This window comes from Aspergillus heteromorphus, assembly GCF_003184545.1.
Source record: "Aspergillus heteromorphus CBS 117.55 chromosome Unknown BO70scaffold_30, whole genome shotgun sequence".
In the NCBI taxonomy this organism is placed as follows: domain Eukaryota; kingdom Fungi; phylum Ascomycota; class Eurotiomycetes; order Eurotiales; family Aspergillaceae; genus Aspergillus; species Aspergillus heteromorphus.
The window spans coordinates 207,728-234,893 of record NW_020290435.1 but is presented as its reverse complement, the minus strand read 5'-3'; the positions used below and the strand labels follow the sequence as shown (position 1 = coordinate 234,893).

Sequence of the window (27,166 nt, the reverse complement as noted above, 5' to 3'; positions counted from 1 at the left end):
CGAAGCAAACCACCGGCCGGATCTTATCAGCTTCTCCTTGACCCTCGTCTCTCAATGCTGCTGCTGCTGCTGCTGCTGCTGCTGCTATGCTGTCTGCACCCCATACTTCCCGTACTGGGTATCATGGTGGCCACCCGTTTTCATATTATTATACAATAACCTCCGTCGGCCACGCGACGCCGCGTTGCCGCAGTTAAATGGCCAACAATAGGGTCCCTATCAACTACCATACCCCTCCCTTTCCGTCCCTTTATGAGATCTTCCCGACGCACGGCAAAGACGCATATTATCTTTACTACACGGAGGACATTTGGCGCTTCACACTGTGGTGGACCTTGATCTTCTATGGGGCGAGTCATCTTTTGGTGGCCTCATGGGCCGTGGCCATGCAGTGCCGAAATTGGAAGGCTTGCCTAGCTGTTCCTTTGGTTTATATGATTCTTGGCGGGTTGGAGGCGCTTTTGGCAGGGAGTATCATCGGGCTCGTGTGAGTACTACCAAAGCTGCGTTTCACGATGGCAACGGATGGGGGCTGAGTGCCAGATAGTTTAGGTGCTGTCTACGAAGCTGGGAATTTCAGGATGTCAACGTGGATCCCCTTTTTATGGGGTGGTATCAATGTGTTGGTCCTCATTTTGTCTAGCTTTCCAATGCAAGGCGGACTGTGAACAAAGGCAACCCAAGGCAAAGCATGCTCCGTCATGATCGCACTCCATGTCAAACATCCCTCTCTCAATGAGCAACCGATGGCATATCATCATCGTCTGATTACGTGCACTTCCGCTTCGAGACCGACTATAATACATTCGAAAATATGTGGTGTTTTTGAAAAAGTGTCAATCCCATGCCAAACCCCGAGTGCGCTACCTGCCATTACGCCAATTCCCAGTTCAACCAGATAAAAGCGTTAAGAGACTGCTGGTGGGCTTATCTTCCATACCCATAGTCGGGTGTACCACTCCCCTGCAAGCCGGGAAGACCCCCAGACATGCCAGGGAAATTTTGTGGGGGAAAGGTTTGGGGTAGAGAGATCCCCTGAGAAAGAAGCTGCTTCTGTAGCTCCGCCAGATCGACGTTCACTGGCGGGGTCCCTGACATACCAGGGTGCATGGGAAACCCGGGCAACCCGGCTGGAGGAGGGAAATGGTTCGGCTGAGGGGGCGGCTGAGTGGACAAGAGGGCTGCCAGGCGGCCGGGGTCCATCTGAGGCATCGAGGCGGGAAATGCAGGTTGCGGCGGAGGCTGAGGAGCGCCAATTCCTGGCAATAAGGAACCCATCCCGTCCTGTTGGGCCGGACCGCCAGGCTGTGCGAACTGGATGCCAGGAAGACCAGGTCCGGGATGGCTTTTCTGGTCGATCAAGCTGTCGGCCTCGTCCTGAAGCTCCTGTTCTTCCTCTTCGCGCATTTGCCGTCTTCCAAAGCCCCGACTCCATGTCCCTTGCGCCTCCGCCGCTTCCTCGCCAATATGGAACCTATCTTTCATGTAACTAGTCTCCCCGGGTCTAGTCCGGGACCAGAACCGTGTGAAGTTGTCTTTGGATCCGGATGCAAGAATATGACCGAGAGGATGCCAGTCAAGAGACCAGATCGTGGCCCCGTGTGCGTATTGAATCTTGTGAGCGGGGTAAATTACCTGCGCCGGGGTGTTAGCCGGGTCCGGGCTATCGTATGGTGCGATTGTAGGAATCTGTCCAGAGGGCAAGTTCGGTTCGTCGAGTAGATAATGGTACAGCGACCCATCCTCACTACCAGTCGATATGAGTGAACTGTGGACAGGGTGCCACGTAAGAGACGACACGGGCTTCTCGTGACCTCGGAGGATGCAAATATCCCGCATCATCCGCAGGTCGAATACCCTCGCCGTTTGGTCGCGAGATGACGTCGCTAGGAGGTTGCTGTTCACGCGAGAGAAGCGCGTTGCCGTGACGGTATTCTTGTGGCTATGAAGTGTGGTCAAGCACCTAGTTGTGCGAGGGTCCCAGAACTTGACCTGATGGTCCTTTGATCCAGAGACGAGAAGGCCTTTGGTGGGATGCCAGTCACAGGATTTGACGTCCCAGTTGTGGCCGCTGAGAACGGTATCGCAGGTTCTGGCTGTGAAGTCGAAGATCTTCAGGGTCGTATCGTCGGATGCCGAAAGGAACTTGGTGTCACTGGGGGACCATGCCAGATCGCGAACAGCATCATGATGCGCATCGTCGATTGTCTCGACGTTGTTAAAGTTGGGCCGCCAATACTTAATATCACCCTTCTGCCCTCCGGATATCAACCAGTCCTGGCTGTGAGCCCACGATAGCGAGGTTACTCCGGCTTGCAGCTGGTCGTAATGTGCCTATTCAACCATCAGCAAATTTCCTCGAAGTGGGGACAGGATCATCCTCTGGGCGGCACGTACATCCATGACCGTTTCAAAGTTGAAAGCGGTTCCGTTCCACAGCATGAATTCTCCCGTATGCCCACCCGTCAATAGGCGTCTTCCCTCCGGCGTCCATCTTACGACGGTGATCGGCTTCTTCGACTTTCCAATCGACTGATGTAAATGCCGGACGGGGATGGTATCCGCTGGAGAGTGAATTCGAGCAAGTGGGGGTAGGACCTAACAAAGGAAAACACGAAAACACCGCTCGTATTAGTCGACAGGCCGCACGAGAAGGTCCGCGAGCGCATGGCGCAACTCACATCGACTATGTAGCTGGGACTAGGCCTTTCCACCTCGACCGAATGGCCTCCCTTGTACCGGGGCTTCCGAGTGCGTATCCATTGTACCATCGACGAGCCATAATCGGTGACAAGTCCTAATATCGGCTGTTAGCCGCACGGCCGCAACGAGAACAAACCCAGGACGCGACAAGTGTCGAGGCGGAGAGAACGTACTTGGTCGTCGCGGGCCCACAACTCCACCATCGTAAGATTTTTGGGGTCTGCCAAATGACTGGGAGTCATTCCCAGAATCGTCATAGAAGGCCATTGCGACAAAGCGTACGGCGTAAGCCAGGCAGGGTAGGTGACCGGGAAGAGAGAAAGGATGACGGAGGAATCGGGGAACAGGTCGCTAGCATGACAGGGGAGGGGAGCAAAGACAGCTAGCCGATGCTGCTGAGCCTGGTGGTGGTAGGATCCCCGGCTAGAACGATCCCAACATGTCGTGCATGCAGCGGAAAGAGGAGGAGTTGCAGCAGGCGCAACAGTTGATTGACTGCGCGGTTCTTTGGGGGTTTGAGTGTTGCGTCGGGAGGTCGAACCAGACCAGACCGACTTGGGACGGGAGCCGGTCATTGGCCGGGGGAGAGCCAACCGCCCAGCAAGCCATGAAATTTAGGCCCGCCAAACCGCGGCCTGGATGGCTGGAATAGGCGGGATCAGCCTGAGGCCCCGAGGCCCCGAGGCCGTTGCGACACCGTTTCGACGCCGCAATTATGCGTGTCTCCTGCCGGACCCCGCCGCCGCCGTGCTATCGTTCTATAATTATGGCGCATTCCCCCCCCCTCCCTCTCTCTCCCCTGCTCCTCTCTCTCTCTCTCTCTCTCTCTCTCTCCCTCCCCAACTGCTCATTCCTGTCATGTTTGTTCTGGATAATGAACCCTGGTGGGATTCTCTGTCCTGCATCCTAACCCCATCTCCGCAATTGGATTGAACCCGAGGTCTGGCAGTTTCAAAAACCCTTTTTTTTTCTTAACCGAACAGGTGGCTGGTCCTCCTATACTGCGAGCTTGTGACGCGACTGGATTGTGGGAGATCGTGATTGAAGTCTAAAGCCACCATGTCGCCCTACGAAGAGACCCCTGAGAGCACTAGAGCTGTTAGCACTGGTAATGACGTCGCCACCGCGCCCTTAAGCCGGAAAGCGTTCAACGCCCACCCGTCTTCCCCGAAAGGGACCAATGGCGCCAGCAAATGGAGGAGGAGAAGTAAATACCGGCATGTGGAAGCCTACCACTCGAGAGTCCGACACTCGAGCCTCAGTCGCGAACCCAATGTGTCCGCAAGCTTCCTAGGCTTCCGGAATCTCATGGTGATCGTCCTGGGTTAGATCCCCTCTCCCCCGTCAGCGCACTGACGCGCGTGGCTAATACGTCATCGTACGAAATAGTGGCGATGAATCTCCGACTTATCATCGAAAACTTCATGAAAGTAAGCTTGATGTAGAGTGCGAGGTTGATGCGAGCCAGGCTGACATCTTTGGATAGTACGGAGTTCTGATCTGCATCAAATGCCATGACTACCGGAGGCAGGATGTCGTTCTTGGATCAATCCTCTTTGCTCTGGTTCCTCTTCATCTGTATGTCTCCTATCTCATCGAGCGGGCCGCGGCCACGCAAGCCAAGCGGAGCGTTGGTCGGAAGAAGAAGGATGGCTCAATTGAGGCGAATGAGCGCGAGCAGCGCGTCTTCAAATGGACCTGGCGGCTGTCTGCGCTTTCCCATTGCTTGAACACCCTTTGCAGCTTGGGCATCACGAGCTTCGTCGTGTATTTCTACGTTCACCACCCGGGTATCGGCACTGTCTGCGAGCTCCAGGCGCTCATTGTGTCGTTCAAGATCTGCTCATATGCGTTCACCAACCGTGACCTGCGCGAGGCCATGCTCAACCCGTCTATCGAGTCTGCCCTCCCGGATATCTACTCGGCCTGTCCGTACCCGAACAACATCACCCGAGGAAACCTGATATACTTTTGGCTGGCACCTACGCTAGTTTACCAGCCGGTGTATCCCAGGTCATCACACATTCGGTGGTCCTTTGTCGCCAAGCGTCTGTCCGAATTCTGTTGTCTGGCCGTGTTCATTTGGCTCCTGTCAGCCCAATATGCCGCCCCCGTCTTACGAAACTCCATCGAGAAGATTGCTGTCGTGGACTTCGCGTCTATTCTGGAGCGGGTGATGAAGCTCTCTACCATTTCCCTCATCATCTGGCTCGCTGGGTTCTTCGCGCTCTTCCAGTCTTTGCTGAATGCCTTGGCCGAAGTTCTGCGGTTCGGGGACCGGGAATTCTACACGGATTGGTGGAACAGCCCCAGTCTCGGGGTGTACTGGCGGTCGTGGAATCGCCCGGTGTACCTTTTCATGAAGAGGCATGTATACTCGCCGCTGGTTGGCCGAGGGTGGAGCCCCCTCGCAGCGAGCACGGTTGTATTTACGCTCTCCGCTGTTTTACACGAGGTGCTTGTCGGCATTCCGACGCATAACCTGATCGGTATGAGATGCATTCCCGTGGGAGCTTTTGATGTGGACTGACTGAAACCAGGCGTGGCATTTGCGGGTATGCTGCTCCAACTCCCGCTGATCATCATCACGGCGCCGTTAGAAAAGATCAAATCCCCTTTCGGAAAAGTGATTGGCAACTCCATTTTCTGGGTGAGCTTCTGTCTTGTCGGCCAGCCTCTGGGGGCGTTGCTGTACTTTTTCGCCTGGCAGGCCAAGTATGGAAGCGTGAGCCGTATGTCGGGGTAATGGGAGAGGCAGGTGTGTGTGGCGGGCAACTGTTTCCGATAAATGCAAATGAACATTCCATCCACTGTAGTCCATAACAAACCAAGCACAAGGAATCATATCCATGTAGAACCTTCGAGGCGCATCCATGGGTGCATTACCAACCGCGTACCCACAATTGAGGCTGCAAGGCCCCCACGGAACCGGGACGGTGAGGGACCCGTCAGGATCATGCGCTGGATCCCGTCTCCGGCCGCCACGGCACATTTATATATTTGGCTTGGCTTCGCACCTTTGATACTAAGGTTGCCCGGAACTAACCACAGCCATCCATCCATCCCCATCCTCCCTGACATCAATCCATTCATTCACCATGCTTTCTCTCACTGTTCCCGAAAGCTACGGGTACGCACTTCATGCCACCATCTCCTCTACCTACCACCATACTAACCCCGACCGTTCTCCAGCTATGTCATCGCCGTCTCCCTGGGCCTGATCCCTGTCCTGGGCTTCGCCCACGGAGTTATCGTGAGCGGTCTCCGCAAGGGAGCCAATGTCCATTATCCTCATTCCTATGCGACCGTGGAGCAATGCGAGGCCAATGTAAGCGGACCGACCCATTCCATCCATCCATCCACTGCATCCACCCACCCAACCAACCAGCCAATCCTTGAAGCAATGGTTATCAGTCAAGGGGTTGGTGGTCTGCCAGCATTCAATCGAACTAACTTTATGATTCCCCCTCCATAGCCGGCCGCCCACAAGTTCAACTGCGCGCAGCGCGCCCACGCCAACTTCCTCGAGAACTCCAGCCAGACTATGCTCTTCACCCTGGTGGCGGGCCTGAAATACCCCCAGCTTGCGACTTTGCTTGGTGCCCTGTGGGTTGCGTCGCGGACCGTGTACCTCTACGGATATGTGTACTCCACTCAGCCCCGTGGGAAGGGCCGTCTTTGGGGAGGCGCCTTCTGGTTCCTCCAGGGCGCCTTGTGGGGATTGAGCGTGTTTGGGGTTGCGAAGGAACTGCTCTGAGTGATTGGTCTCCCCTGATGAAGTCCCAGACTACGGGATGATGGGGATGTATATTGAGATAGTTTGTATCTCCTGTGTATTTATGATGTATAAATTTGAACTGAGATTGAGCGTTTCTTCCCGTTGAGAAAGGGCATGCATGGACTGTTATCCTATGGATGCCTAAGGTCTCCATTCCATGCTGGAGCGAGCGGTGGCTGACCCCACAGTCGGGCCCGGAGCAACCCGTGGCCGATGTGGCTGGAGCGTGTGGAGGGGCTCTTGGCGATGATTTTACCGTTGCAACATTCGAACAGTTCCCCCTCGCAGTCGTCGGAATAATCAATTGCTTCTGTCCCACCCGGTGTCCCTCCCCTGCTGCCTCGGATCCCTCTCGCCAAGTACGCAAGTCTACCGAGACAAGCCTCCAGCACGCACGCCACACCAGCCTCCCTGATACCCACCAACCCGCCCCGCATTCAGCCCCTCCATCGCGACAGACACCATACCAATGTCTTCCAAATCGCAATTGACCTACGGCGCCCGTGCCAGCAAGCACCCCAATGTCCTGGCCAAGCGGCTGTTCGAGATTGCCGAGGCCAAGAAGACCAACGTGACGGTCTCGGCCGACGTGACCACCACCAAGGAGCTTCTCGATCTCGCTGACCGTAGGCCGACCTGACACCCAATGCATAGATGCAATCAATCGTTTGGTTATTAACGGTGGATCCGGACTGCAGGCCTCGGTCCCTACATCGCGGTGATCAAAACGCACATCGACATCCTGTCGGACTTCAGCGACGAGACGATCTCGGGCCTCAAGGCGCTGGCGGAGAAGCACAACTTCCTCATCTTCGAGGACCGCAAGTTCGTCGACATCGGCAACACCGTCCAGAAGCAGTACCACACGGGCACGCTGCGGATCTCGGAGTGGGCGCACATCATCAACTGCAGCATCCTGCCGGGCGAGGGCATCGTCGAGGCGCTGGCCCAGACCGCCGCGGCCCCGGACTTCCCCTACGGCGCCGAACGCGGCCTCCTGATCCTGGCCGAGATGACCTCCAAGGGCTCCTTGGCCACGGGCCAGTACACGACCTCGTCGGTGGACTACGCGCGGAAATACAAGAACTTCGTGATGGGATTCGTGTCGACGCGGGCGCTGGGCGAGGTGCAGTCCGAGGTGAGCTCGGCGTCGGACGAGGAGGATTTCGTCGTCTTCACCACTGGCGTCAACATCTCGTCCAAGGGCGATAAGCTGGGCCAGCAGTACCAGACCCCCGCGTCAGCGATTGGCCGCGGGGCCGATTTCATCATCGCCGGCCGCGGTATCTATGCCGCGGCGGACCCGGTGCAGGCCGCCCAACAGTACCAGAAGGAGGGATGGGAGGCGTACCAGGCCCGTATTGGAGCGAACTAGAAACCAATACGATTCAATCCAGAACAGAACAAAACAAGACAAAAAAAAAAAAAAAGAGAGAAAATGAATAGGATATATGCATGGTGCTTTTCTGTTCAGTTACATCTCCTGTTTGCCGAGCTGTGGCATCGGTGCAGATAAGCTTGCGCATACTGGATCGATTTCTCGTAGAGCCAACTAGATACTCAGCCAAGGAGGACTGACTGGGTTCGACCGAAGCGTCGCTGATAAGAGGTGAGACGGTTGATAAGCTTGATCGCTGTAAGCAGAGATAACACTGATCGGGGATTTTCCGAGCTTTGGCTTTGCGTTGCGTTGCGTTGCAGATATCCTAGTGGATAGAGAGTGCTCTCGCTGATCGACACGGAATGTCCAAAGCGGAGTTGGCGGGCAGTCGCACGATAAGCCCGTCTGTCATCTGCAACTCTGCATCCACATCTTCCATCTTCCATCTTCCATCTGCCACCTCGCCTCGCATCGCGTAACCGGACTCGGATGCTCGAGCTGGCTGTCGGCTATTTCACCCAATGGATAAGCCGTGGTCTCTCTCTCTCTCTCTCTCTCTCCTCGCCCTAGCTATCTATCTAGCTATCTATCTAGTGTCCATGCCAAATGCAGGTGGGGTTGCACGGTATACGCTCTATACCCCAGAGTCCCTCCCATATCAGATACCTTTCGATCAGCGGCTTATCACCGAGGTTGCACCCATGCAAGGGCTGATAACCTTCCGGTCGGGGGATTTATAACCCTCAAGGAGACTTCTCTCGCCTCTCTCTGGGCTCCCCGTTGTTGAATCTCCTCGATCCCAGTACCCAGCTGGCTGTCCCCCTCTTCGTCTTCTTCTTCGCCTTCCCCTCACCACTTCATCTCCCCCCGCCAGACAGCATAAACGATGGCGGATGAGAAATCCCCACCGTCACCGACAATGGACGAAGAGAAGGACACAACGAAGAAGGTCGACCCGACCCTGGCGGAACATGCTCAGGATGCAGACGAGGCGCTGGCCGTCTTCCAGGAGTTCCATGGGGAAGTCATCACCCTGGACGAGGCGACGAACAAACGGCTTCTAAGGACGATTGACTGGCACATCATGCCCATCATGTGTCTAGTATACGGGATGAACTTCCTGGACAGTCAGTGTATCCATTCCCTTTATGGCTGCCTGGGCGATAGACTAACGGACAGCAGAAACAACACTATCGTACGCCAGTATCATGGGCATTAAAACGGACCTGGACTTGAAGGGGGATGACTACCAATGGCTCAGTAGTCTGTTTTACTTCGGTCAGTACATCGGACGAGTCACATCACATGCTATGCTACATCCCAAGCATCGTACAGGACTGGACTGACGGAGTCAAGGCTACCTGGCGTGGGAATACCCAACCAACAGGCTTCTTCAGAAGCTGCCCCTCGGAAAGTATTCCGCGGCGTGCATCGTGGCCTGGGGAGTGATTCTCTCCTGCTTTGCTGCCGTCAGCAACTACTCCGGAGCTATTGCGATTCGGTAAATCACCCCTCTCCTCATGCTATCCGATCAACATGTTCCTTGATCCAACGCTGACCCCTTCAGCTTCTTCCTCGGTATCTTTGAAGCATCCGTCACCCCCGGCTTCGCTCTCCTAACCTCCCAGGTAAGTCCGATCCGTCTGCCCTTCCAACAACCTCCCCTAACCCCCAACCCAACAGTGGTACACCAAATCCGAACAAGGCAGCCGGGTCAATTTCTGGTTCAGCTTCAACGGCTGGGGCCAGATCTTCGGTGGTCTCGTCGCCTACGGCATCGCCGTAGGGACAGACCGACACGGCTCCGCCATCGAGCCCTGGAAAATCATCTTCCTCGTGACGGGCCTGTTGACTATCTGTCTGGGTGCGCTCTTCTACTGGGTCGTCCCCGACAACCAGCTCAACGCCCGATGGCTCAAAAAGGAAGACCGGGTCCTCGCGCTGGCCCGCGTCCGCGTCAACCAGCAAGGTATCGGAAACAAGCACTTCAAGCTCCACCAGGTCAAAGAAGCCCTCCTCGACCCGATGACCTGGGCGTTCTTCTTCTACGCGCTGATCGCGGATATTCCCAACGGCGGGATCACCAACTTCTTCAGTCAGCTGGTGAGTTCTGTCCAGTTCAATCCGATCCAACCCCTTCCCCCTCCCACACCCACTAACAGAAAAAAATAGATCACCAGCTTCGGCTACACCGCCGAACAAAGCCTCCTGTACGGCGTCCCCGGCGGCGCCATCGAAGTGATCTCCCTCCTCGGAAGCGGCTTCCTCGGCCAATACACGAACCAGCGCCTCCTCTGCAGCACGGGCGGCATCATCTCCGGGATCATTGGGATGATCCTCATCGTCGCCCTGCCCATGTCCAACAATGTGGGCCGGTTGATCGGTTACTACATGACCATGGCGAGCGCCACGCCCTTCGTGGCCCTGTTGGCCATGATCTCGTCCAATGTGGCCGGCTACACTAAGAAGACCACTGTTGCCGCGATTTATCTTATTGGGTACTGTGCGGGGAATATTATTGGTGAGTTTTTTGATTTTTTCTACTCCCCTCTCTCTTGAATTGTTCAATGTTTTGTGGGTTGTGGTTTGGTCTCTACCTTTGCGCGTGTGCGTGTCTGGGAGTTGTGAGCTAATGTGTAATTGGTATGTGCTGTCTGATGAACAGGCCCCCAAGTCTTCCGTCCTCAGGACGCACCCCGGTACGTTCCTGCAGAGATCACCATCATTGTCTGCTGGGGCGTGTGTCTCTTTATTCTCGTCTTTATTTGGTGGTGGTACAAGAAAGAGAATGAGAAGAAGGCCGCTATCCGCGCAAGGCCTGAGTATACCCGGTTGGAGAATCAAGAGTATGTTCTGTTTTTTGCCCTTTCTTCTTTCCTGCTGGCTCTGTTTACTCTCCCCATCTCTCTCCCTCTCTCTCATATGTGGCTGCGTGCTAATCTCATGTATCATGGTTAGATGGCTGGACCTTACCGACTGGGAGAATCATGAGCTTGTATATGTGTTGTGAGGTGGGCAGGGGGTTGGCTGGGCTGGGCTGGGCTTGGGAAGTTTACTCACTTATCTTACCTCGCTGCTTCGGGCCTGGTGCCTGCGACGCTTGATGATCATGACGTTTTCATTTTTATCTTTATGACTGCTGCAAGAATACTATTCCTTGACTGGGCTGGCGTCTTTGCTCTTTACTCTCCACGCGCGGTATTTTCTTGTTTGAATGTCGATTCCTGATCTCGTATCATTCCCTCTCGGATAGATGGGACTTGTTGAGTCTATTTCTTCCTCTCATCTCTCCATCCCCATCCCCCTCCCCACCCCACCCCCACACCCTAGATCTAACAACACCCTCCTTCCCTCACTCGTAATTCCTCCCAACCATAATAAACCTTCAAGCCGCAACCCAAACGACCGCGCAAACCTTTCAACTATAGACAACCCCCCTAACACCGACACCGACAAGCACCAACCCAAACATCAGTAATGCCTCATTCCACAAAGAACCGCCAGAAACATACCTAGATATGGGAAAGATCCCACCACCACACGGCTTCAGCCAACAACCGAGAACAATCTATTATTTCGTGTTTCGTGTTTCGTGTGGTCGAACTGGTCACAAACCAATTACCAATCAGTCAGTCAGTCAGTCAGTCAGTATATCTCACCATCTCAAGATTCGCCAGGAACTTACTCGTATATGGGAAAGATCCCACCAACACACGGTTGATAGCTGATAGCCGTCTATCTCTTCTTCTATTTATTCGTCATCATCAAGTTAGCTTGTCGATCGATCCATTTTATGGGTGATATGGCCTTTTACTTACCTTGATGGCGCCGGTGCGCGCTTGTTGTTGCTGGTGTTGCTGTTGTTGCTGTTGTTGCTGTTGTTGCTGTTGTTGCTGGTGTTGCTGGTGTTGCTGGTGTTGCTGGTGTTGCTGGTGTTGCTGCTGTTGCTGCTGTTGCTGCTGTTGCTGCTGTTGTTGTTGTTGTTGTTGTTGTTGCTGCTGCTGTTGTCGTCATCGTCGTTGAGCGTTCGATATCCCAGGCCCGACCCTGCCTCCCTTCCGGGGCCTGATTGCTGGGCCCTAATAAAGTGCAGCGTGGTGAAAGACACTTTGGCGGGTTGGGGGTAACTTGCCTTTATATCCCTGCCTACTTGTCCGCTGTCGAACCCATATCCTCACTCCGTGTCTCAGCTGCCACGACCTTGTTCCACCCCTGTCGTGGTTATACCCGGTCCGTCCCGCTGTCGTGATCGCTTGATCGCTCGGTTCGTATACGGTCGTCGGTTCGTTCGGTTCGCTCGTTCGGTTCGCTCGCTCGGTTCGCTCGCTCGGTTCGCTCGTTCGGTTCGCTCGTTCGGTTCGCTCGTTCGGTTCGCTCGTTCGGTTCGCTCGTTCGTGGCCGTTTGTCGAACCCAGATTCTATACCCTTTCCAACTCATCTCTTGGCTCCTTGCCCGCTTGTCGATTGTCGATTGTCGAACCCAGTTCTATACCCTTTCCAACTCATCTGATGGCTCACTTGCCCGCTTGTCGATGTCGAACCCAGATTCCAACTCACCCCCCACCTCCATCCATCCTCCAACCAGTCTTACCTTATTCGCCGATCCGTCGTCCGTATATCGTTATGATGTCGTGGTTTGTCGAAGTCGTAGTCGTGTCCCAGGCCCGTCCCTGCCACCCTACCAAGGCCTGTTTGTAAAACACTGTCACATGTGTTAGCATGGTTTCATGGCAGAACGAGCAGAATAAGCAGAACGAGCAGAACAAGCAGAACGAGCAGAATAGGCAGGGCAAGCAGAACAAGCAGAACGAGCAGAAGAGGCAGGGCAAGCAGAACAAGCAGAACAAGCAGAACGAGCAGAAGAGGCAGGGCAAGCAGAACAAGCAGAACAAGCAGAACAAGCAGAACAAGCAGAACAAGCAGAACAAGCAGAACAAGCGGAACAAGCAGAACAAGCAGAACAAGAAAAATAATCAGAAGAAGCAGAAGAAGCAGAATAATCAGAACAAGCAGAACAAGCAGGGCAATTAGGGCAAGCAGGATAAGTAGGGCAGGGCAGGCAGGGCAAGCAAGCAGTAAAAGCAGTAAAAGCAGTAAAAGCAGTAAAAGCAGTAAAAGCAGTAAAAGCAGTAAAAGCAGTAAAAGCAGTAAAAGCAGTAAAAGCAGTAAAGGCAGTAAAGGCAGTAAAGGCAGTAAAGGCAGTAAAGGCAGTAAAGGCAGTAAAAACAGTAAAAGCAGTAAAGGCAGTAAAGGCAGTAAAGGCAGTAAAAGCAGTAAAAGCAGAACAACAAGCAGGACAACAAGCAGAACAGCAAGCAAAATAACAAGAACAATAAGCAGAATAACAAGCAGGAAAACAAGCAGAACAATAAGATGAATAAGAATAAGAAGCACAGCAAGCAACTGAAAAAACCTGAAGAATGCAAAGAAGGAAAGCAACCAGGCAACAGCGCATCACCACCCCTATGGATCCAATATATACTGTCTTGTTAGCAGAAAACGTCCACAAAAGTCAGTAATAGATCACTTACCAACCAAGTAGCTGAAAAAACACTTAAATACAAAGAATAAAAAAACAAACAACCGAGAGCCTTCACCCATATGGATCTAATCTTATAATCTATATTGGCATGTCAGCAACAAACTTCCATGAAAGTCGGCAATATAATCACTTACCAACTATTGTGTCCCGTCCAACTTCTACAGAAGCTTCCTATGTGCGAGATCTACATGCCGATGGAGACTTATTTGGAAGCTATATCAACAAGTGAGTAATGATGTCAACAAGTCCACAACATAGACCATGCTGAACTTACCGACAAATCATCCCGCGTGTCCGATGTCCCGAGGTTCGAAGTTACAAGTCGTAGGGTTTGTTGTTGTCGAAGTTGTTGTTGCGCCCTACTAGGGGCCCTTGCCCGACCCGACCACCCATCCTCAGGCTGCTGAAAAGCCCATGGCAAGCTGTAAGTTGTATGTTGTTGTCGGAGATGGTTCAGTCGGGTTGTTGTTGAAGCCATCCCAGACCCACCTGCCGAGGCCTACAGTGGGATGCTGGTCATGTTGCTGAAACAGATACAAGTTAGCCATGTGCTCTAACAGGAAGATGACATGCAGAAAGAAAAACCTAGTCAGTGAAGCCAATGAAGGGTCGTTGCTTTTGTCGTTGAAGCTATCCCAAATCCGCCTCAGTCGATAATGGTGTCTTTTCTGTTATTGAAACAGAGGCACGTTAGCCGTGATCAACAGCATGTTGATATCAAGTAAGCGAACACTTACCCTTGTTCCTAGACGGGTATGTTAGCCACATGCTCCAAGATGACGTTGATAAGGAAGCACTTCACCTGCCCAATATATCCATATCCACTGGCGTCTTCCGAGGACAGCCAGGCGAGGCGTCGTCTTCTGCCAGTCGAGTAACCCCCCCTGCAACAGCTGACCGCGTCAAGTCAAGCCAAGTCATAGAAGTTGGTAGCAGGATGGTTAGCCAGGTGATCCTTCACAAACCAGGCAGGATGGAGTCACTCACCGTCTCAAGATGTCTTCACTGTCCGATGTCCCAGGCCCGACCCAGCCACCCAACCAAGGGCCCAACTGCAAGAGTTAGTTTGGTATGCCCCGAGTTTTTTTGTTTTGATCCCCCAGCTCCCAAACTGGCCTCTTTTGCTCTGTGTTTTTGCAGGCCTCTTTTTTTTTTTTTTTTTTTTTTTTTTCTTCTTCTTTTCTTTCTTGTTCTTCTTTCTTCTTTTTCTTCCTTGTTTTTCCTCTTTCTTTTGACCCTTGTCACCCTGTTGATCGATGAGCTATCCACCTATCTAGTCTATCTAGAAGGGGATGTAATGACGAAGACGAATGAACGCAAGAACGCTGCCAAAAACGCCACAAAGAACACAGTAAAGAAACGAACCAAAGTATATAAAAGATATGCAAGAAGATAAGCAAGATAAAGGGCGGTATAAATAGAAGGGAAGTATGAGGGGAAGGGCAAGGGCACTACGAAAGCAAGGCAAGAATGTGCAAAGAGGAAGCCAGCAGGTGAATGGCCAAGAAACACTGGAGAGAAAAAGAGGAAGAAAGCGACGAGAAACATCAGGGGGTCGAGGGGGGGGGTTGAGGGGGTATTTATGCCTGTCCGGTTGGGAGCCTGGGGGATCGAAGTGAATGGGAAACGCGGGTTCATGTCGTCAAGAGCGCAACACCATGACATACTGCAATGAGATTGTATTCACTCTTTAAAGTCTATTCTAAAAAAAAAAAAGGTGGGATTGGGGGGGATGACCACGGTCAGACTGCGTGGGAATGACATCGATATGTTGCGGCGGGAAGAGGTTACAAAGTATGAGGTATGAGGTATGAGATGCGGGAGAGACTGTCACTAGAGAGGTTTTCTATGTCTTTGATATACTTGGAAAAGAGCTCTACATAGATTGGAGAATGCAGATGCTGTTGTTGACTGGCAGCATGAGCAGTGACACATTGACAGGCTGGGGGGGTAAAGCCAGCAAGAAGGGAGAATCTGTCAGACAGTTGCGGTGGTGATAGAGGCCAGTCCTGCTACTATAGTACTTATTGTATAGAAGGACGCAGGTACACTTTGGCTCCACCAATCAGTAATGTGCAGTGGAAGCTTTTTCCAAGGGCCCAGAGTCTGGATGGGCTATTTTTGTCAGGCTCTGGCAGGAATCCCTGGAACCAGCCCCAGGGGTTCGAACCTTATCCCAACTTTGACAGGCAAGTATACGGAACACACGTCCGGAGGTCATGATCTCAGAGGGAGGCCCCGAGAGCCTGAAAAAGCTTCGATGGAAGAAGTGGGAGCTACTCTACGGAAACCCCTTCAGTCCCATAACCTCATCTTATAGTTGCAGAACACCTCAATAGCCACAGACCTCAACCCCCATCTTTCTCGGACTCAGGCTTCCCAAAGCCCAGTGGAAGTCTGCTGGAGTGCAGGGCATCCGAGGTTAGTGACGTATGGAGTGTAGCGGGTAACCCAGCTAAACCAGAAGCATTGTCAACTACAGACATCATTTTGAGGCAAGAGTCCGTCTGAAAATAGAACTACTGCGGGAGTTCTGACTCACATACCATGAAGGAGCTTTAGCAGTTTCCTGGGTGCGACAGCCTACTAATGGTACGCACGAGGTAATTCAATGGCGTCCAAGCAGCTAAATATAGTACGTAGGTCGTCACCAGAAGTTTAGGAATTTGTGGCCAACATGTAACTGGTTGGGAGCTCGGCGCTCCAAAGCCAGAGACTCGTCAAGCAGAGGTCATAATGATTGATACCAGTGAGATGGGTAAAGGCAACGAACGCACTTGCGCATGAGCTGACAGCCACTAGCGATGCTGGCAGCCCACGTGTGTTTGCCTTGAGCACGCTCTTGGAGGCAGACAAGAACCGTTCGATTGTCGAACAGTCGACACAGCATATGCTGCATGCATGGAGTTGGAGAAGCAGTGGCATTATAGGGCATGCCAAGAGGCCACTAACTAGTGGCTCAAGGCCCAAGTCAACGTTGGACGTGCAGCTTCGGAGATTATTAGTAGCAGATATCTGCTCAAACTCGCAGTTTGTTGGGAATGTGTAAGATGAGATTTCTCGACAATGGAAGTAGGTAAGATTGTTAATCTATCGATAGATTCGCAGTTTCTATCTAATTCAAACCATCACGTCGACTGCGCTGTGCCCGCTCCTTAATACCGTACGCTGGCGGTAAGTGAAACTCGGCCTTGGCAATCCCTGCGAGATGCCCGACTAGGCAGGCAGGGCCGACCGGGAGGGGCAGTAGCACACTGTACAGGAGGTTAAGGTTACAACTTAGTACCCAAAGAAGAGGCGATTCGGGCGAGAAATCATGGGTTGCGATGGGCTTACAGCTCGGAAACAGAACTCCGTACGAAGTACTCCGGAAGCTTTGGCTGGGTTGGAGCGGCAGGCAGCGTTGTTGGCTGACAAGCGCTGCAGGAGTAGTTATCTCGTGGTAATGTCACCCAGACGTTAGGCTAGTGTTTTGTTTGTTCTAGGTGCCTACTTACCTCCTTAAATCGAGGGGGGATCCGAATCCTCAATTTGGCTGACATTATAGATACCTCCTTTGTCCCATATAATATAAACCCATAACATCTCTACCTAAGGTAGATACTTCCAGATGCCCATTTCCCACAGAGGAATGGTAAGGTCCAGACAGTCCCACGACTTGCGGTGAAAAAAACCCCCTCCTTCCAATGACAGGCGCTCGAGGGAAGGGAAGTGGTACGGGTGGGGGGCGGAACCAGAGATTGGCTGGCAGGGGGGCAGGGGGGGGGGATTGGCAGGTGGGGGCCATCATCGGCCAATGTGACCGCGCCCAGGGGAGGAATGGCCGCAGTCTGGATCCCCAGTGGCTTCCCTCCCCTCTTTTCCTCTCCGTCTCCTTGCTGTGGTATCTAAGTAGTAATCATACTATCACTGGCCCACTGACTTCATTGGAACGAAGGATTTAGGTAGGGGCTAATGTCCGACTAGAAAGAGTCAGCTTGAATAATAGTGGGTGCACCGGCCCCGAAAACCCTGCTGCCCCTCGCTTCCATTGGCGCCTGATTCCTGTTCCCATGCAGGGTGCCAGGGACATCGAGGTCGAGTCGTTCCGGATTGGCGCCTGGTGGAACACCGGCCGCAGGGGGGGGGGGATCTTGAAAGAAGGAACCAAAGTACTACTTATCTACGGAGTACGATGGCAGTTTCCATCTCCGGTAACAAGGAAATCAATTTGCAGGCTTGGACCTATCACACTGGATGATGATAATGGCTTTAAACTTTCGGGCGACTGTGGGGGTGTCTCTGTCTCTTCCACCCAGATTGGGCCACTAACCTCATTGTATGATTGTTGAGCCCGCAGTTGGAGGGAGGGTTTCCCATCAAGTACTACAGTACGGAGTAGTTAGACAGGAAAATAGTAGACAGGAAATAGACAGGCACTTAATCGCTTCAAACCCACCAGACTAGTAACCTGTTCACCCTTGACTAGCAAGACAAGCTACGTAAGGATGAGATCTGCTGCCATCCACTGACTATGCAACTAGACTGGCGGGGAACCTGTTTGGTGTGCCGCCCTGGAGGGTCTCAAGGCGCTTGGAATGCACAGTCGGTGAAAGCGCTGCTGGCTATATTATTCTGTCTGAGACCCCTTCTCCCTTCTTTCAGCGTCACGTCTCTCATTTTTCCTCTTTTACTCCGTACCAGGTTATTGTTGGCAGTATCTCGTGCTATCGGGTCCGACTGACTGACTCTTCCCAACCTTTCCCCTCTCAGAACCCTAATCTGATCGGGTTGTCCTCCTGACGCCAACCATCCATTGGGGGTCATTGTCATTACCATTATCTGCAGGGATTCTCTCGCTCTCTCTCTCTTCTGACAATGTCCTCTGGCTGGTGATCCCCGCATTCCTCGCTGCTCCTCCTGACTGGTGCCATTTGGCAGGGAGCATGTGAACCGGCTGGACCGCATCATCCCCAGTCAAACTCAACCAAATAACTAGCCCAATAGCGGCGCTGTGGCTCTTGGCCCCTGGAGGTGCAGGTACAGCATACATACAGCCATACAGCATAAAAACAATGGCGGCCACGCTCACGGGTCACCGCCACGTTCTTCCTGGTGGCTTCCCCATCCCTATTAGTACCGACGACGCCCGCCCTCTCTCGACCATCTCTCCGGCGTCACCACTGCCGCTCAGCCCGGAGCCAGAGCAGGTGTCGCCCTGTCTAATGACAAAGGTCCCTTCTCTCAACATCACCACCTCTGAGGTCGTTTCACCCGGCGTGAACGACGACTCCAACCCCAAACTCTACACCACTACGCTCGAGGTCACCGAATTCACCCAAGTCACTGTGGACGCAGGCACCTCGCCCACCGAGACGGACCAACTCTCCAATGCCTCCTCCGAGATGGACAGTGGCCTAGAAGCCTCGAAGAACTCAACTTCCTCGGACAAGCGCCGCTCCAAGCGCAAGCGAACCACCTCGCCCCCGTCGCCGTCTTCCAAAACCTCCGAACAGCTTCGTTCCTCGTCTCGCACCCCCCGCCGATCCACAACCACACACAGTCGACACAGCTCGCTCCATTCGCACCGTCGCACAACCACCACCCCCTCTCTCACCCCGTTATCCGACCAGACGGCCCGACGTGAAGACCTGATTGCTCTGCATCGCGAATCATGTCGCCTGTTCCAGGATGACGGGCTGTCGAAACCCAGCCAGCGCGTTTCCCGACCTCCATCATCCAACCTTCCTCAAACGCCCTCGCGGCCTATTCGATCCTCGTCCAACGTCAGCTCCCCGCCAATGCTCCGACCCCAGCTTTCCATCTCCACCTATCGCGATCCAGCCAGCCGGGATGACTGCCCCAGCCCGCGGCCTCCGTTGCGCGCGTCCACCTTCTCCGCCTACGACTCCACCTGCGACTCGCCCACCCACCCAACAGTGACAGTCATCGACTGGACATCGCCCTCCACCCGGAGACGCGAATACGAGAAGATCGACCGCGCCAGCAGCGGAGTCCGCGGGTTCTGGCGCCGGGTGGCCCCAAGATGGTGTCGCTCCCGGGACAGCCGCACGCCCTTCTTCGAGGAGGGAAAGGACGGCAAGGCCAACTACGAGGGTAGTGTCCGGCGGTTTCGAATGGACATCCCCGAAGAGCCGGGGTACGAGACCGAGACCGAGCCCAGCAGCGCAACGCTTCCGCGCGGCTTCAAGCTCTCGAAAAAGTCCGTTGTCCACCGAATGGGCAATCGTCTGAAGACTCCGTGACGTTGTTTTTATTCGTGTAATCTCACGGCGGGACGTGATCGATTGCCACCTACCTACCTACCTATTTGTCTGAGCGAGTGTTTATCATCATTCTTTGCCTGGCGTGGAGATTGCTTAGTATTTGATACCCAACAGCCATAGAACGAGCAATTCAATTCAATCTTTGATTCCTCAACACCGCACAATATGTATAACCATTTATGAGCAGCAGAAGCAGAAGCAACAGCAGCAAAAGCAAACCAACTCACAAGAAAAAAAAAGCCATTCATCGTAGTGTTCAAACTTTTGCCCAACCAACGCCACGCAACCATAATTCTTCAAAACATAATAGAGATATAAAAAAAAAATGCCAACCAACGACAACGAACCTGTATAAAAAAGTAAAAAGTGATGTAATATATATAAAAAAAAAAAAAGTAAAATGTATATGGGTATCGACGAGACACAACAATCCATCCATGCTTCACTCTCCAAACTCTCTTCTTCCTCACAGCATATCGAAATCATCCAAGTTATCGCGATATTGCATGATGGAGCGCTTAATCTTGCTAGTATCGACCCAAGTGACGAAGTCCTCCATGTTGCGAGTCACGAGATACGCCGGGTCGGTGACGACTTCGGATCCCACGCGCACGTGGCCTTGTTCGATGAATGTCGCGGCCTGCAGTGGGCGTATCCCAGACATGTCTCGTTAGTATATCATACATATTCTCTAGAAGAATGAAATGAAATGGAAAGAAAAAAAAAAAAAAAAAAAAAAGAGAGAGAGAGAGAGACAAAGACAGAGGAATAGAGACTTACAGCAGTAATATTCTCCACCATCCCACTCCTAGCCATAAACACCGCCAACCGCCGGCGACAAAACGCCGACACCGTGACCTCCCTCTCGACGCGAGACAACCCCGCCCCCTGCTCGCGCGACTGCTTCAGGATGCCCATGCGCCAGAGCTTATCCAGCACCTCGCTCTCCAGCTTGCGGCGCACGGGGTCCGTCTCCGGGTCCAGCTCCGACAGCTTGTGTGCCAGCTGCCGCAGCGAGCCGCACAGCTGGTTGTATTTGCGGTAGTCGAGCGGGTCCTGGAGGTGGTAGCGCGTGCGGATCGTCGATTCCCGGTGGTTGTTGTCCGATTTGTATGTGTGGAAGTCGACCTTGCGGAGGAGTTTCTTTTCGTGGTGTTTGAGGGTGCGGACCATTTTGGCGGGTTGGAGGGGGTTTTTGATTTGGTTGGGTTTGAGGGGAGGGGTTTGGGGTTTATGAGGGAGGAGAAGGAGGGAAAGAAAGGGTGGGCTTGGATTTGGATTGGATTTAATTGTTGTCTTGGTGATGCGGAGTTTGCGCGGTCTGATAAGAGAAAAATTGGTTGTCAGGGCCGGGCGGTGGCATTCTGCCGGGAATTGCGGCTTTGGGTTTAGCGCGGGCTGGTCGGAGTATACAACAGTAGCTGTCAGCATTTTAATTCTACTGACACTGTGAGATGCATTTTTTTTTAATCCGGTGTTCCTCTCAGTTCCCATATTAACTTCTCCTCGAATCTCTGAAAATATTGTCATATACAGCATAGAAGTCAATGTAGGTAGGTACAACAGGCAAATGTCTAGATGACAATGGCACCGATTCAAGCGACGACGCTATTTACCAATATGTGCATGTCCCTTTCTTCTCAGATCCCGGGAACAAATGTCTTCAGACCCATAGCGAATCTCTTAATCTGGTCGGCATAGTATTTCTGCTCTCGTCAGCATACCACACACCAGAGACAAGCAAGTAAGCGCGCGAAACGTACCGTTTCCAAACCAGCACCGACATTCAACGGGATAAGCCGCAAGAAGGACGGCACCGGCACCCGGTTCAACACCATCTGAGCCTCCTCATCCGACACCTTCTCGTCCAGAAACACCAGAGGCAGTTTGGGATTAACGGCAGCCGGACGCCCAATGCCGATGATGTCGCACGCATTCTGCTTAATGGCTGACTCGGCGCCAGCGCGCGTCCGGAATCCGCCAGACAGCATGAGCACGAGGCCCGGGAATCGCTTGCGGGCTTCGGTGGCAAACTCGATGAAGAAGGCCTCGCGAGCGACGGTGCGCGCGCTCTTCTCGGGTCCCATCATCTGGGGAAGGGTTGGGTGAGAGGTTAGTCTGTTGGCCTGGTGGAAAGGTGTCAGGTTGGGAAAGGGGGGATTGGCTCACTGTCGGGTTCTCGTAGCTGCCGCCGCTGACTTCGAGGAAGTCGATTCCCGCTTCCATGAGAAGTCCGATCTGGGTCATGGTGTCTTCGAAGGAGTCGGAGCTGTGGTCGGCAGAGTTGAGCTTGATTCCGATAGCAAATGTTTCAGGCACGACCTTTCGGATCGCGTGGATGATGTCAACCACGAACTTGGCTCTGTTTTCTGCAGAGCCGCCGTACGCATCTGTCCGTTTGTTTGACTATCCGGGGATTAGCTACGTATTTCTCAACGGCTGACACATCCTACCTTAGGGTTGAGAAATTGATCTGCGACATTAGCTCATGGTCACGAGAAAGGGGGGAGTAGTCAACGTACCGAGCAGGTAGCCATGCGCACCGTGCAGCTCAACTCCCGAGAACCCGCTGTCGGCCATCAGACGGGACGCGTCAACGAACTGACGAGTGACTTTCTCGATATCACCCTGGGTCATCTCCCGGGGCGGAGGGAAGACGAGCCAGCTGAGCAGCCGCTGCACCATACTGTCTCCCAGCTGCAGGGGAATGGCGCTAGGTGCAATTGTCGGAGCGAAGACACCTCTACGACCAGCAACCCGGAGAGACTGGCGGCCGGGATGGCAGAGCTGCACGATAGACGGGGTTCCATGCCGCTGACAGGCGGTGGCATATTGACTCCAGAGTCCAACCAAGGCTTCGTTATTCTCCTTGCCTGAGTATTCACCGTGCATGGCAGCGTCTAGAGGGGTTCCCAGATGATCCACGTCCACTTGCACATTTCCTGCTCGTTGGCATTGCAGTTAATAGGGGTATCCCGACAGGCTTCAGCAAATATTCTGTGAGTCTGACCTGTGAGAAGACCACCCCAACCTCCTTGGCCCCATTGGTTGTATGCCTCCAGAAACGTGGGCGTTGGGGCATTCCCCGACCCTGCCAGGGACTCGGCCATCGCCGCCTTCAGCCAGTCAGACACGAAAACATATGACCATTCGGAATTACAGGAATCTGATCCCACCTTGACAAGGCGGTTGGGAAAGACCAATCCGCAGGGGAGTTTCACGGGCTCGTTCAAGGGCGTCATCTTTGATTATTGCTTCGGGACAACAGGGACAGAAGAGGAAATATTGACCTGAGGCCCTAAAAAAAATGGGTGATTTATCAGCGACCACTATCTCCGGGTGGCCAAGTGGCCGACGGCCCGGAAGGCGACCGAGGCATCCGAGGAGTATGGAGCAATTACCACATGGCGCTGGTGGAGAAGACCGTTTCTGTGTTTGGCTTAGCATCGAAGCCAAGACCTGCTGCAGATGCTTATCAGCGTGAAGCGCCCAAGATGAGCGTGGATGGCATCTCGAACAAGGGTCATAACTACCCAGCAAGATGCAAGATCAGTATGAAACCAAACAACATTCTGCCTGTGCTCTGCCATCCACTTGCCCTGGCCACCCACCTTCTGCAATCCGGCCCGAAAAGTCAGTACTGCCGGTTACCGTGATCCGCACCCATACAGAGCAGCCAGCGGCGATTCTAGGTTCAACCACCGCTCCAATCCTCAGAATAAAACCCAATTAAACTCCAAAGACCCAGAGCCACCACAGTAGCAACCCAGATGGCCAAGCTTTTCCCCATTCCTCGGTTTCCCCGGCGCGGAGGGTGGTGAAAAGTGTTCCCGGCTATCCTTCTCGGGCAACCGGAAATCCAGGCTGCAGATAGCCGGACACCGGGATACAGCCACCCGAACACGCGGCCAATGTAGGGAGGAAGCCGATTATCTGACAGGCTGGCTGACAGCTCCTCTGGACAAGCTGCAATCCATTTTGGGCGCGGCGAGTTCCAGCCTCGCCTTCCGACCAATTATCGACTTCGTTCGCGGTGGAACCCATCGGACCCTGAGTGGGAGGCCGATCTGACCGTCCGCAGCGGGCTGTCCCCTGCGCGAGCTGCAGCTCTATCGTTAGCTTGCAGAAGCTTATTTGAACGGATTCCGACGGAGGACCCTGTGCGGGGGATTTCGTGTCTCCTCTTCTCCTCATCTTATCTCCACGTCACATGCAGGTCGGCTGGTGTAGTGGGCGTCGTGCCTAGGCAGATGAGTCTGATATGACGCGGTCAGTCCATGCCGAGGTCTGGCTCCTGGTCTTGGCTGCTGCTGCTGCTACTAAGAGCATGAGATTATCTCTGGGAGGGTCATGGGAATAAGTGTCTGGTGACGGGTGCAGGGGTTCGACTCACAGGAGATGAGTGAGGTTGTTCACGACGCGACGAGGCGCGGGGGCCTTTCTTCCCCTCACCGTCACATGACCCCTCGTGCATGAGCGGGCTGGCCTAAGATGATGGTGACTGGCTGTTGCAAGGATCTGGAGCCCATGATGAGGGACTAATGAGAATAAAGTCTACAGATCAGGAGAAAAAAGCAAAAATTACGATGATGAGGAATAGATCGACAAAACCCGAAGAAAAATATGTCCGGATCGTTGAATCATCCGTTTTACCCAACACAAGACCAGTATCTAGCTATCCAAAACCTAGTCCGACATCGGCAGTATCCGACAACACAGAATCGTCATTAAAGAAGAGTCTGGAATCCGTGAAAGAATGGGGGTATACAAGAAGCGCATCCTTCCAAGCGAGATTCAGGAAACAAGAAACGCGCTGCAAAGCAAAACCAAGTCAACCTGGGCAAGCCAGTGTATCAGAAGAAAAAAAAAAGAAACTCTTGAGGGCCCCAAAGATTGGGGCATGCAGAGAACAAGATGCGATGCTGAAGCTTACAGCTTGGCATGCTTCTCGGCCTCCTCGTTCAGCCCGTCAAGGGTGAAAGCGGCGGGCCCCAGGCTGGCCAGAATGGATCCAACCTCTCTCTCCAGAGCCAACACTTCGGTGTGAGCGTCGTACATGCGGGCCTTGATCCAGGCGTCAAGGGCCTCATCGTCCATGGTGCGCAGAGTGGTCTCACGGTCGACCTTTTCTTCTTGTGCCGCGCGGATGACATTGCGGGCCACCACAACACTGACCTGACGGATGCGGGTCAGGTCAGGGTAGAGGAGACCACGGTTGATCTCCTCGGCAGTGAGAGCCTTGGATAGAGCCTCGCCCGAGGCGTAGATCATGCTGTCGGTGACCTTGACCGACTTGGAGAGAATGGTACCCAGTCCGATACCAGGGAAGACATACATGTTGTTGCCCTGGCCGGGGTAGTAGGTGCGGGTTTCGTCCGAGGAGTTGGTGAACGACATGGGCTGGAAGGGAGAACCGGAAGCAAAGAGGACCCGACCGTCGGTGTTCTTGACGGCAGTCTCGAAGTCACATTCAGACTTGGACGAGGGGTTGGAGAGAGGGAAGACGATGGGGTTGCTGTTCCACTCGGCCATCTTGCGCAGGATCTCGGGGGTGAACACACCGCCGATGGTGGAAAGACCCATCAGGATGGTGGGCTTCACATGGTCAACGACATCCTCCAGAGTCTTCAGCTGCAGGCCGTCATTGTCTGTGCGGGCAAAGTAGACCTTGTGATCCGCAAGCTTGTCACCACGATCAGCAGTGACGAGGCCCTTGGTGTCCACGAGGTAGAAGCACCCGCGGGCCTCATCTTCAGTCATGCCTTCGCGGACGAAGAAGTCAACAATCTGCTTGGCAACGCCAACACCGGCACTTCCCGCGCCGAAGAAGACGGCACGCTGGTCCTTGCAGGGAAGGCCAGAGCGCTTCACGGCGTTGATCACACCTCCGAGGATAACGGCACCGGTACCCTGGATGTCATCGTTGAAGCACGTGTAAACGTCACGGTAACGTTCCAGAGCAGGGAAGGGGTTCTTGAAATCTTCGAATTGGATAACGATGCTACACCGAGGTCCACTGTTAGTTCCCATCCAGTTCCCATCCAGTTCCCATAATCTAGGACGAGAGGCACTTACCCGGGCCACCGCTCAGTGAGAGCAGCCATCAGCTCATCCAGGAATTCCCGCTCCTCGTCGGGAGTCACCTTGTCACGGCGACTGCCCATGTACAGCGGATCTTCCCGGAAGGCCTTGTTGCTTGTTCCCAGATCCAGAGTCAAGGGCAGAGTAGCCTCGGGTCGGATACCCGCACAGGCAGTGTACAAAGCCAATTTACCAATGGGAATACCCATGCCGTTGATGCCAAGGTCACCAAGACCGAGAATGCGGGAACCGTCGGTGATGCATGTGATCTCAACGTTGGGCTGGGGCCAGTTGGAAATGACAGCCGCCAGGTTGCCACGGTCTTCCCAGCTCAGGTACATGCCTAGTCATGCATGGTTAGCATCCGGTTCCAGCCCGTGACAGTCACGCTAGACAGGGGAGCTGCAACTCACCTTCCGGCTGTTGGTAGATCTCGGACCATCTCTGGCAGGCTTCTCCAACGACGGGGGTGTAGATCAGAGGGGTCAACTCCTACTTCCCGGTTAGCTGTCTGACAGACGAAAACGATCCGCGGGATCTTTTTCCCGACGGTGCTTAGGCTCGCCCGAACTGACCTTGAGGTGATCCGTCACCAGCCGATAGAACAGGTGGACGTTGTTCTTGCGGAGGGTGCTGAGGTAGAGGAACTTGTCGATGGCGGTGGTCTTGAGGGCCAATTGGGCGAGGCCTGCATGTCCATTAGCTCTGCTGCTGACGCCAGCATCAAGACCAGCTCCGTCTCCCGGTCTACGTACAGCGAGTCTTCTGGATCTCATATGACTCCGCACGCGGGGGCGTCAAGCCATAGGTGCGGAGATATTTGCGGATGTAGGCCGGGTTGGCCGTGTCGTAGTTGGACTCTCTAAACGAAGACGAAGACATCGTTAGACACAGTGGTGGAAGAGAGAGAGGCAGAGGTCTGGCTGTGTGATGAAGGGAGGGGAGGACTCGTCATTTTTTTTTAATGGGGGGGGGAAAGAAGGTGCGCGGAACTTACGCAGGAGCCGCATGGTTCACCAACGGGGTCGCGTGGACGGACCGGCTTTGCTGCGCGGGAAAACGAGCCATGGTGGTAGGCTGAGTCACGGCCAGAGAAGACGACGAGGAGACAGTAGAGATACGGGCAAAGGCTGAGGGTGTAGTTCCAGCAACAGAGACAGAGTAGGAGTAGGGGGAGGATGCGAGGATCAATTGAGTCGACGAGGCCACTGGTGGCAGTCTGATTTTATGTGTTGGCTGCACTAGTCGCATTGAGGGCCCCTGAGCAGGCATCCACCGCATTCCGAAGGGCAGGCAGGCAGACAGGTCTGGCAACGAGCGTTATGATTCTTTCTAACGGGGGAGGTGGTCGTCAGGACTATGAACCAGGGCCGGGGGATTGATTAGGGATGACAGCAATCGGGAAGAATCGGGAG

General features: G+C 53.7%; 14 protein-coding genes across 14 annotated transcripts; 6 read left to right on the top strand and 8 right to left on the bottom strand.

The window, feature by feature from the left end:
- The first annotated feature begins 86 nt into the window (after positions 1–86).
- On the top strand, positions 87–798 carry BO70DRAFT_138871 (uncharacterized protein). The gene is made up of 2 exons (XM_025538114.1): positions 87–487; positions 548–798. The coding sequence occupies exons 1-2, from the start codon at positions 198–200 to the stop codon at positions 666–668; spliced, it is 411 nt and encodes a 136-aa protein (XP_025395944.1). The 5' UTR covers positions 87–197; the 3' UTR covers positions 669–798.
- Positions 619–3,193, bottom strand: BO70DRAFT_343467 (WD40 repeat domain-containing protein). Its single transcript, XM_025541420.1, has 4 exons — positions 2,877–3,193; positions 2,682–2,797; positions 2,398–2,598; positions 619–2,334 (listed from the first exon to the last, which is right to left on the bottom strand). The coding sequence occupies exons 1-4, from the start codon at positions 2,968–2,970 to the stop codon at positions 928–930; spliced, it is 1,818 nt and encodes a 605-aa protein (XP_025395943.1). The 5' UTR covers positions 2,971–3,193; the 3' UTR covers positions 619–927.
- Positions 3,194–3,495: 302 nt separating this feature from the next.
- Positions 3,496–5,513, top strand: BO70DRAFT_365398 (putative diacylglycerol O-acyltransferase (DgaT)). The gene is made up of 3 exons (XM_025544054.1): positions 3,496–4,027; positions 4,093–4,133; positions 4,190–5,513. Exons 1-3 carry the CDS (start codon positions 3,763–3,765, stop codon positions 5,231–5,233), a joined length of 1,350 nt encoding a protein of 449 aa, XP_025395942.1. The 5' UTR covers positions 3,496–3,762; the 3' UTR covers positions 5,234–5,513.
- A 288-nt stretch (positions 5,514–5,801) lies between these two features.
- Positions 5,802–6,753, top strand: BO70DRAFT_321782 (MAPEG family protein; the record flags this gene model as incomplete). Its single annotated transcript, XM_025540527.1, has 3 exons — positions 5,802–5,833; positions 5,896–6,031; positions 6,179–6,753. The coding sequence occupies 3 exons, from the start codon at positions 5,802–5,804 to the stop codon at positions 6,458–6,460; spliced, it is 450 nt and encodes a 149-aa protein (XP_025395941.1). The 3' UTR covers positions 6,461–6,753.
- Positions 6,754–6,762: 9 nt separating this feature from the next.
- pyrG (orotidine-5'-phosphate decarboxylase pyrG) lies at positions 6,763–7,883 on the top strand. Its single transcript, XM_025544053.1, has 2 exons — positions 6,763–7,107; positions 7,180–7,883. Exons 1-2 carry the CDS (start codon positions 6,951–6,953, stop codon positions 7,854–7,856), a joined length of 834 nt encoding a protein of 277 aa, XP_025395940.1. The 5' UTR covers positions 6,763–6,950; the 3' UTR covers positions 7,857–7,883.
- A 441-nt stretch (positions 7,884–8,324) lies between these two features.
- On the top strand, positions 8,325–10,903 carry BO70DRAFT_343456 (allantoate permease family MFS transporter). Its single transcript, XM_025541419.1, has 8 exons — positions 8,325–8,989; positions 9,045–9,140; positions 9,219–9,363; positions 9,430–9,490; positions 9,546–9,965; positions 10,035–10,383; positions 10,528–10,708; positions 10,821–10,903. Exons 1-8 carry the CDS (start codon positions 8,749–8,751, stop codon positions 10,870–10,872), a joined length of 1,545 nt encoding a protein of 514 aa, XP_025395939.1. The 5' UTR covers positions 8,325–8,748; the 3' UTR covers positions 10,873–10,903.
- A 475-nt stretch (positions 10,904–11,378) lies between these two features.
- On the bottom strand, positions 11,379–12,032 carry BO70DRAFT_432155 (uncharacterized protein; the record flags this gene model as incomplete). Its single annotated transcript, XM_025548295.1, has 4 exons — positions 11,379–11,496; positions 11,548–11,609; positions 11,681–11,941; positions 12,013–12,032. The coding sequence occupies 4 exons, from the start codon at positions 12,030–12,032 to the stop codon at positions 11,492–11,494; spliced, it is 348 nt and encodes a 115-aa protein (XP_025395938.1). The 3' UTR covers positions 11,379–11,491.
- A 406-nt stretch (positions 12,033–12,438) lies between these two features.
- On the bottom strand, positions 12,439–13,867 carry BO70DRAFT_138713 (uncharacterized protein). The gene is made up of 4 exons (XM_025538113.1): positions 13,679–13,867; positions 13,539–13,617; positions 13,394–13,482; positions 12,439–13,343 (listed from the first exon to the last, which is right to left on the bottom strand). Exons 3-4 carry the CDS (start codon positions 13,461–13,463, stop codon positions 12,577–12,579), a joined length of 837 nt encoding a protein of 278 aa, XP_025395937.1. The 5' UTR covers positions 13,464–13,482; positions 13,539–13,617; positions 13,679–13,867; the 3' UTR covers positions 12,439–12,576.
- Positions 13,868–15,706: 1,839 nt separating this feature from the next.
- Positions 15,707–16,495, bottom strand: BO70DRAFT_365390 (uncharacterized protein). The gene is made up of 2 exons (XM_025544052.1): positions 15,951–16,495; positions 15,707–15,859 (listed from the first exon to the last, which is right to left on the bottom strand). Exon 1 carries the CDS (start codon positions 16,327–16,329, stop codon positions 16,063–16,065), a length of 267 nt encoding a protein of 88 aa, XP_025395936.1. The 5' UTR covers positions 16,330–16,495; the 3' UTR covers positions 15,707–15,859; positions 15,951–16,062.
- Positions 16,496–18,458: 1,963 nt separating this feature from the next.
- BO70DRAFT_399696 (uncharacterized protein) lies at positions 18,459–19,649 on the top strand (the record flags this gene model as incomplete). The annotated part of the gene is made up of 1 exon (XM_025546878.1): positions 18,459–19,649. The coding sequence occupies one exon, from the start codon at positions 18,459–18,461 to the stop codon at positions 19,647–19,649; it is 1,191 nt and encodes a 396-aa protein (XP_025395935.1).
- A 301-nt stretch (positions 19,650–19,950) lies between these two features.
- Positions 19,951–20,965, bottom strand: BO70DRAFT_321771 (snoRNA-binding rRNA-processing protein IMP3). Its single transcript, XM_025540526.1, has 2 exons — positions 20,451–20,965; positions 19,951–20,310 (listed from the first exon to the last, which is right to left on the bottom strand). The coding sequence occupies exons 1-2, from the start codon at positions 20,841–20,843 to the stop codon at positions 20,137–20,139; spliced, it is 567 nt and encodes a 188-aa protein (XP_025395934.1). The 5' UTR covers positions 20,844–20,965; the 3' UTR covers positions 19,951–20,136.
- Positions 20,966–21,150: 185 nt separating this feature from the next.
- On the bottom strand, positions 21,151–23,223 carry BO70DRAFT_365387 (FMN binding oxidoreductase). Its single transcript, XM_025544051.1, has 7 exons — positions 22,847–23,223; positions 22,681–22,786; positions 22,193–22,612; positions 22,124–22,143; positions 21,840–22,076; positions 21,434–21,760; positions 21,151–21,376 (listed from the first exon to the last, which is right to left on the bottom strand). The coding sequence occupies exons 1-7, from the start codon at positions 22,910–22,912 to the stop codon at positions 21,311–21,313; spliced, it is 1,242 nt and encodes a 413-aa protein (XP_025395933.1). The 5' UTR covers positions 22,913–23,223; the 3' UTR covers positions 21,151–21,310.
- A 59-nt stretch (positions 23,224–23,282) lies between these two features.
- On the bottom strand, positions 23,283–24,106 carry BO70DRAFT_138612 (uncharacterized protein). Its single transcript, XM_025538112.1, has 2 exons — positions 24,064–24,106; positions 23,283–23,926 (listed from the first exon to the last, which is right to left on the bottom strand). The coding sequence occupies exon 2, from the start codon at positions 23,862–23,864 to the stop codon at positions 23,505–23,507; it is 360 nt and encodes a 119-aa protein (XP_025395932.1). The 5' UTR covers positions 23,865–23,926; positions 24,064–24,106; the 3' UTR covers positions 23,283–23,504.
- A 493-nt stretch (positions 24,107–24,599) lies between these two features.
- On the bottom strand, positions 24,600–27,032 carry BO70DRAFT_373830 (uncharacterized protein; the record flags this gene model as incomplete). Its single annotated transcript, XM_025544939.1, has 6 exons — positions 24,600–25,671; positions 25,746–26,094; positions 26,165–26,243; positions 26,327–26,439; positions 26,507–26,613; positions 26,749–27,032. The coding sequence occupies 6 exons, from the start codon at positions 27,030–27,032 to the stop codon at positions 24,600–24,602; spliced, it is 2,004 nt and encodes a 667-aa protein (XP_025395931.1).
- Positions 27,033–27,166: the final 134 nt, after the last annotated feature.

Bases quoted from the DNA above. Each gene is read 5' to 3' on its own strand.
- BO70DRAFT_138871 (XM_025538114.1), top strand. From the start codon at position 198: ATGGCCAACAATAGGGTCCCTATCAACTACCATACCCCTCCCTTTCCG. The intron at 488-547 runs GTGAGTACTACC...AGTGCCAGATAG, and splicing joins GGGAGTATCATCGGGCTCGT to TTTAGGTGCTGTCTACGAAG.
- BO70DRAFT_343467 (XM_025541420.1), bottom strand. From the start codon at position 2,970: ATGGCCTTCTATGACGATTCTGGGAATGACTCCCAGTCATTTGGCAGA. The intron at 2,599-2,681 runs GTGAGTTGCGCC...TTCCTTTGTTAG, and splicing joins GTCCCAGCTACATAGTCGAT to GTCCTACCCCCACTTGCTCG. The intron at 2,335-2,397 runs GTACGTGCCGCC...ATGGTTGAATAG, and splicing joins ACTTTGAAACGGTCATGGAT to GCACATTACGACCAGCTGCA.
- BO70DRAFT_365398 (XM_025544054.1), top strand. From the start codon at position 3,763: ATGTCGCCCTACGAAGAGACCCCTGAGAGCACTAGAGCTGTTAGCACT. The intron at 4,028-4,092 runs GTTAGATCCCCT...CGTACGAAATAG, and splicing joins TCTCATGGTGATCGTCCTGG to TGGCGATGAATCTCCGACTT. The intron at 4,134-4,189 runs GTAAGCTTGATG...ATCTTTGGATAG, and splicing joins TCATCGAAAACTTCATGAAA to TACGGAGTTCTGATCTGCAT.
- pyrG (XM_025544053.1), top strand. From the start codon at position 6,951: ATGTCTTCCAAATCGCAATTGACCTACGGCGCCCGTGCCAGCAAGCAC. The intron at 7,108-7,179 runs GTAGGCCGACCT...TCCGGACTGCAG, and splicing joins GCTTCTCGATCTCGCTGACC to GCCTCGGTCCCTACATCGCG.
- BO70DRAFT_343456 (XM_025541419.1), top strand. From the start codon at position 8,749: ATGGCGGATGAGAAATCCCCACCGTCACCGACAATGGACGAAGAGAAG. The intron at 9,364-9,429 runs GTAAATCACCCC...TGACCCCTTCAG, and splicing joins TCCGGAGCTATTGCGATTCG to CTTCTTCCTCGGTATCTTTG. The intron at 10,709-10,820 runs GTATGTTCTGTT...TATCATGGTTAG, and splicing joins ACCCGGTTGGAGAATCAAGA to ATGGCTGGACCTTACCGACT.
- BO70DRAFT_138713 (XM_025538113.1), bottom strand. From the start codon at position 13,463: ATGGGTGAAGGCTCTCGGTTGTTTGTTTTTTTATTCTTTGTATTTAAG. The intron at 13,344-13,393 runs GTAAGTGATCTA...CTAACAAGACAG, and splicing joins TTTTTTCAGCTACTTGGTTG to TATATATTGGATCCATAGGG.
- BO70DRAFT_365390 (XM_025544052.1), bottom strand. From the start codon at position 16,329: ATGCCACTGCTTCTCCAACTCCATGCATGCAGCATATGCTGTGTCGAC.
- BO70DRAFT_321771 (XM_025540526.1), bottom strand. From the start codon at position 20,843: ATGGTCCGCACCCTCAAACACCACGAAAAGAAACTCCTCCGCAAGGTC. The intron at 20,311-20,450 runs GTAAGTCTCTAT...CGCCCACTGCAG, and splicing joins TGGTGGAGAATATTACTGCT to GCCGCGACATTCATCGAACA.
- BO70DRAFT_365387 (XM_025544051.1), bottom strand. From the start codon at position 22,912: ATGACGCCCTTGAACGAGCCCGTGAAACTCCCCTGCGGATTGGTCTTT. The intron at 22,787-22,846 runs GTGGGATCAGAT...GACTGGCTGAAG, and splicing joins TTCCCAACCGCCTTGTCAAG to GCGGCGATGGCCGAGTCCCT. The intron at 22,144-22,192 runs GTACGTTGACTA...CTAATGTCGCAG, and splicing joins TGCGCATGGCTACCTGCTCG to ATCAATTTCTCAACCCTAAG.
- BO70DRAFT_138612 (XM_025538112.1), bottom strand. From the start codon at position 23,864: ATGAGGAGAAGAGGAGACACGAAATCCCCCGCACAGGGTCCTCCGTCG.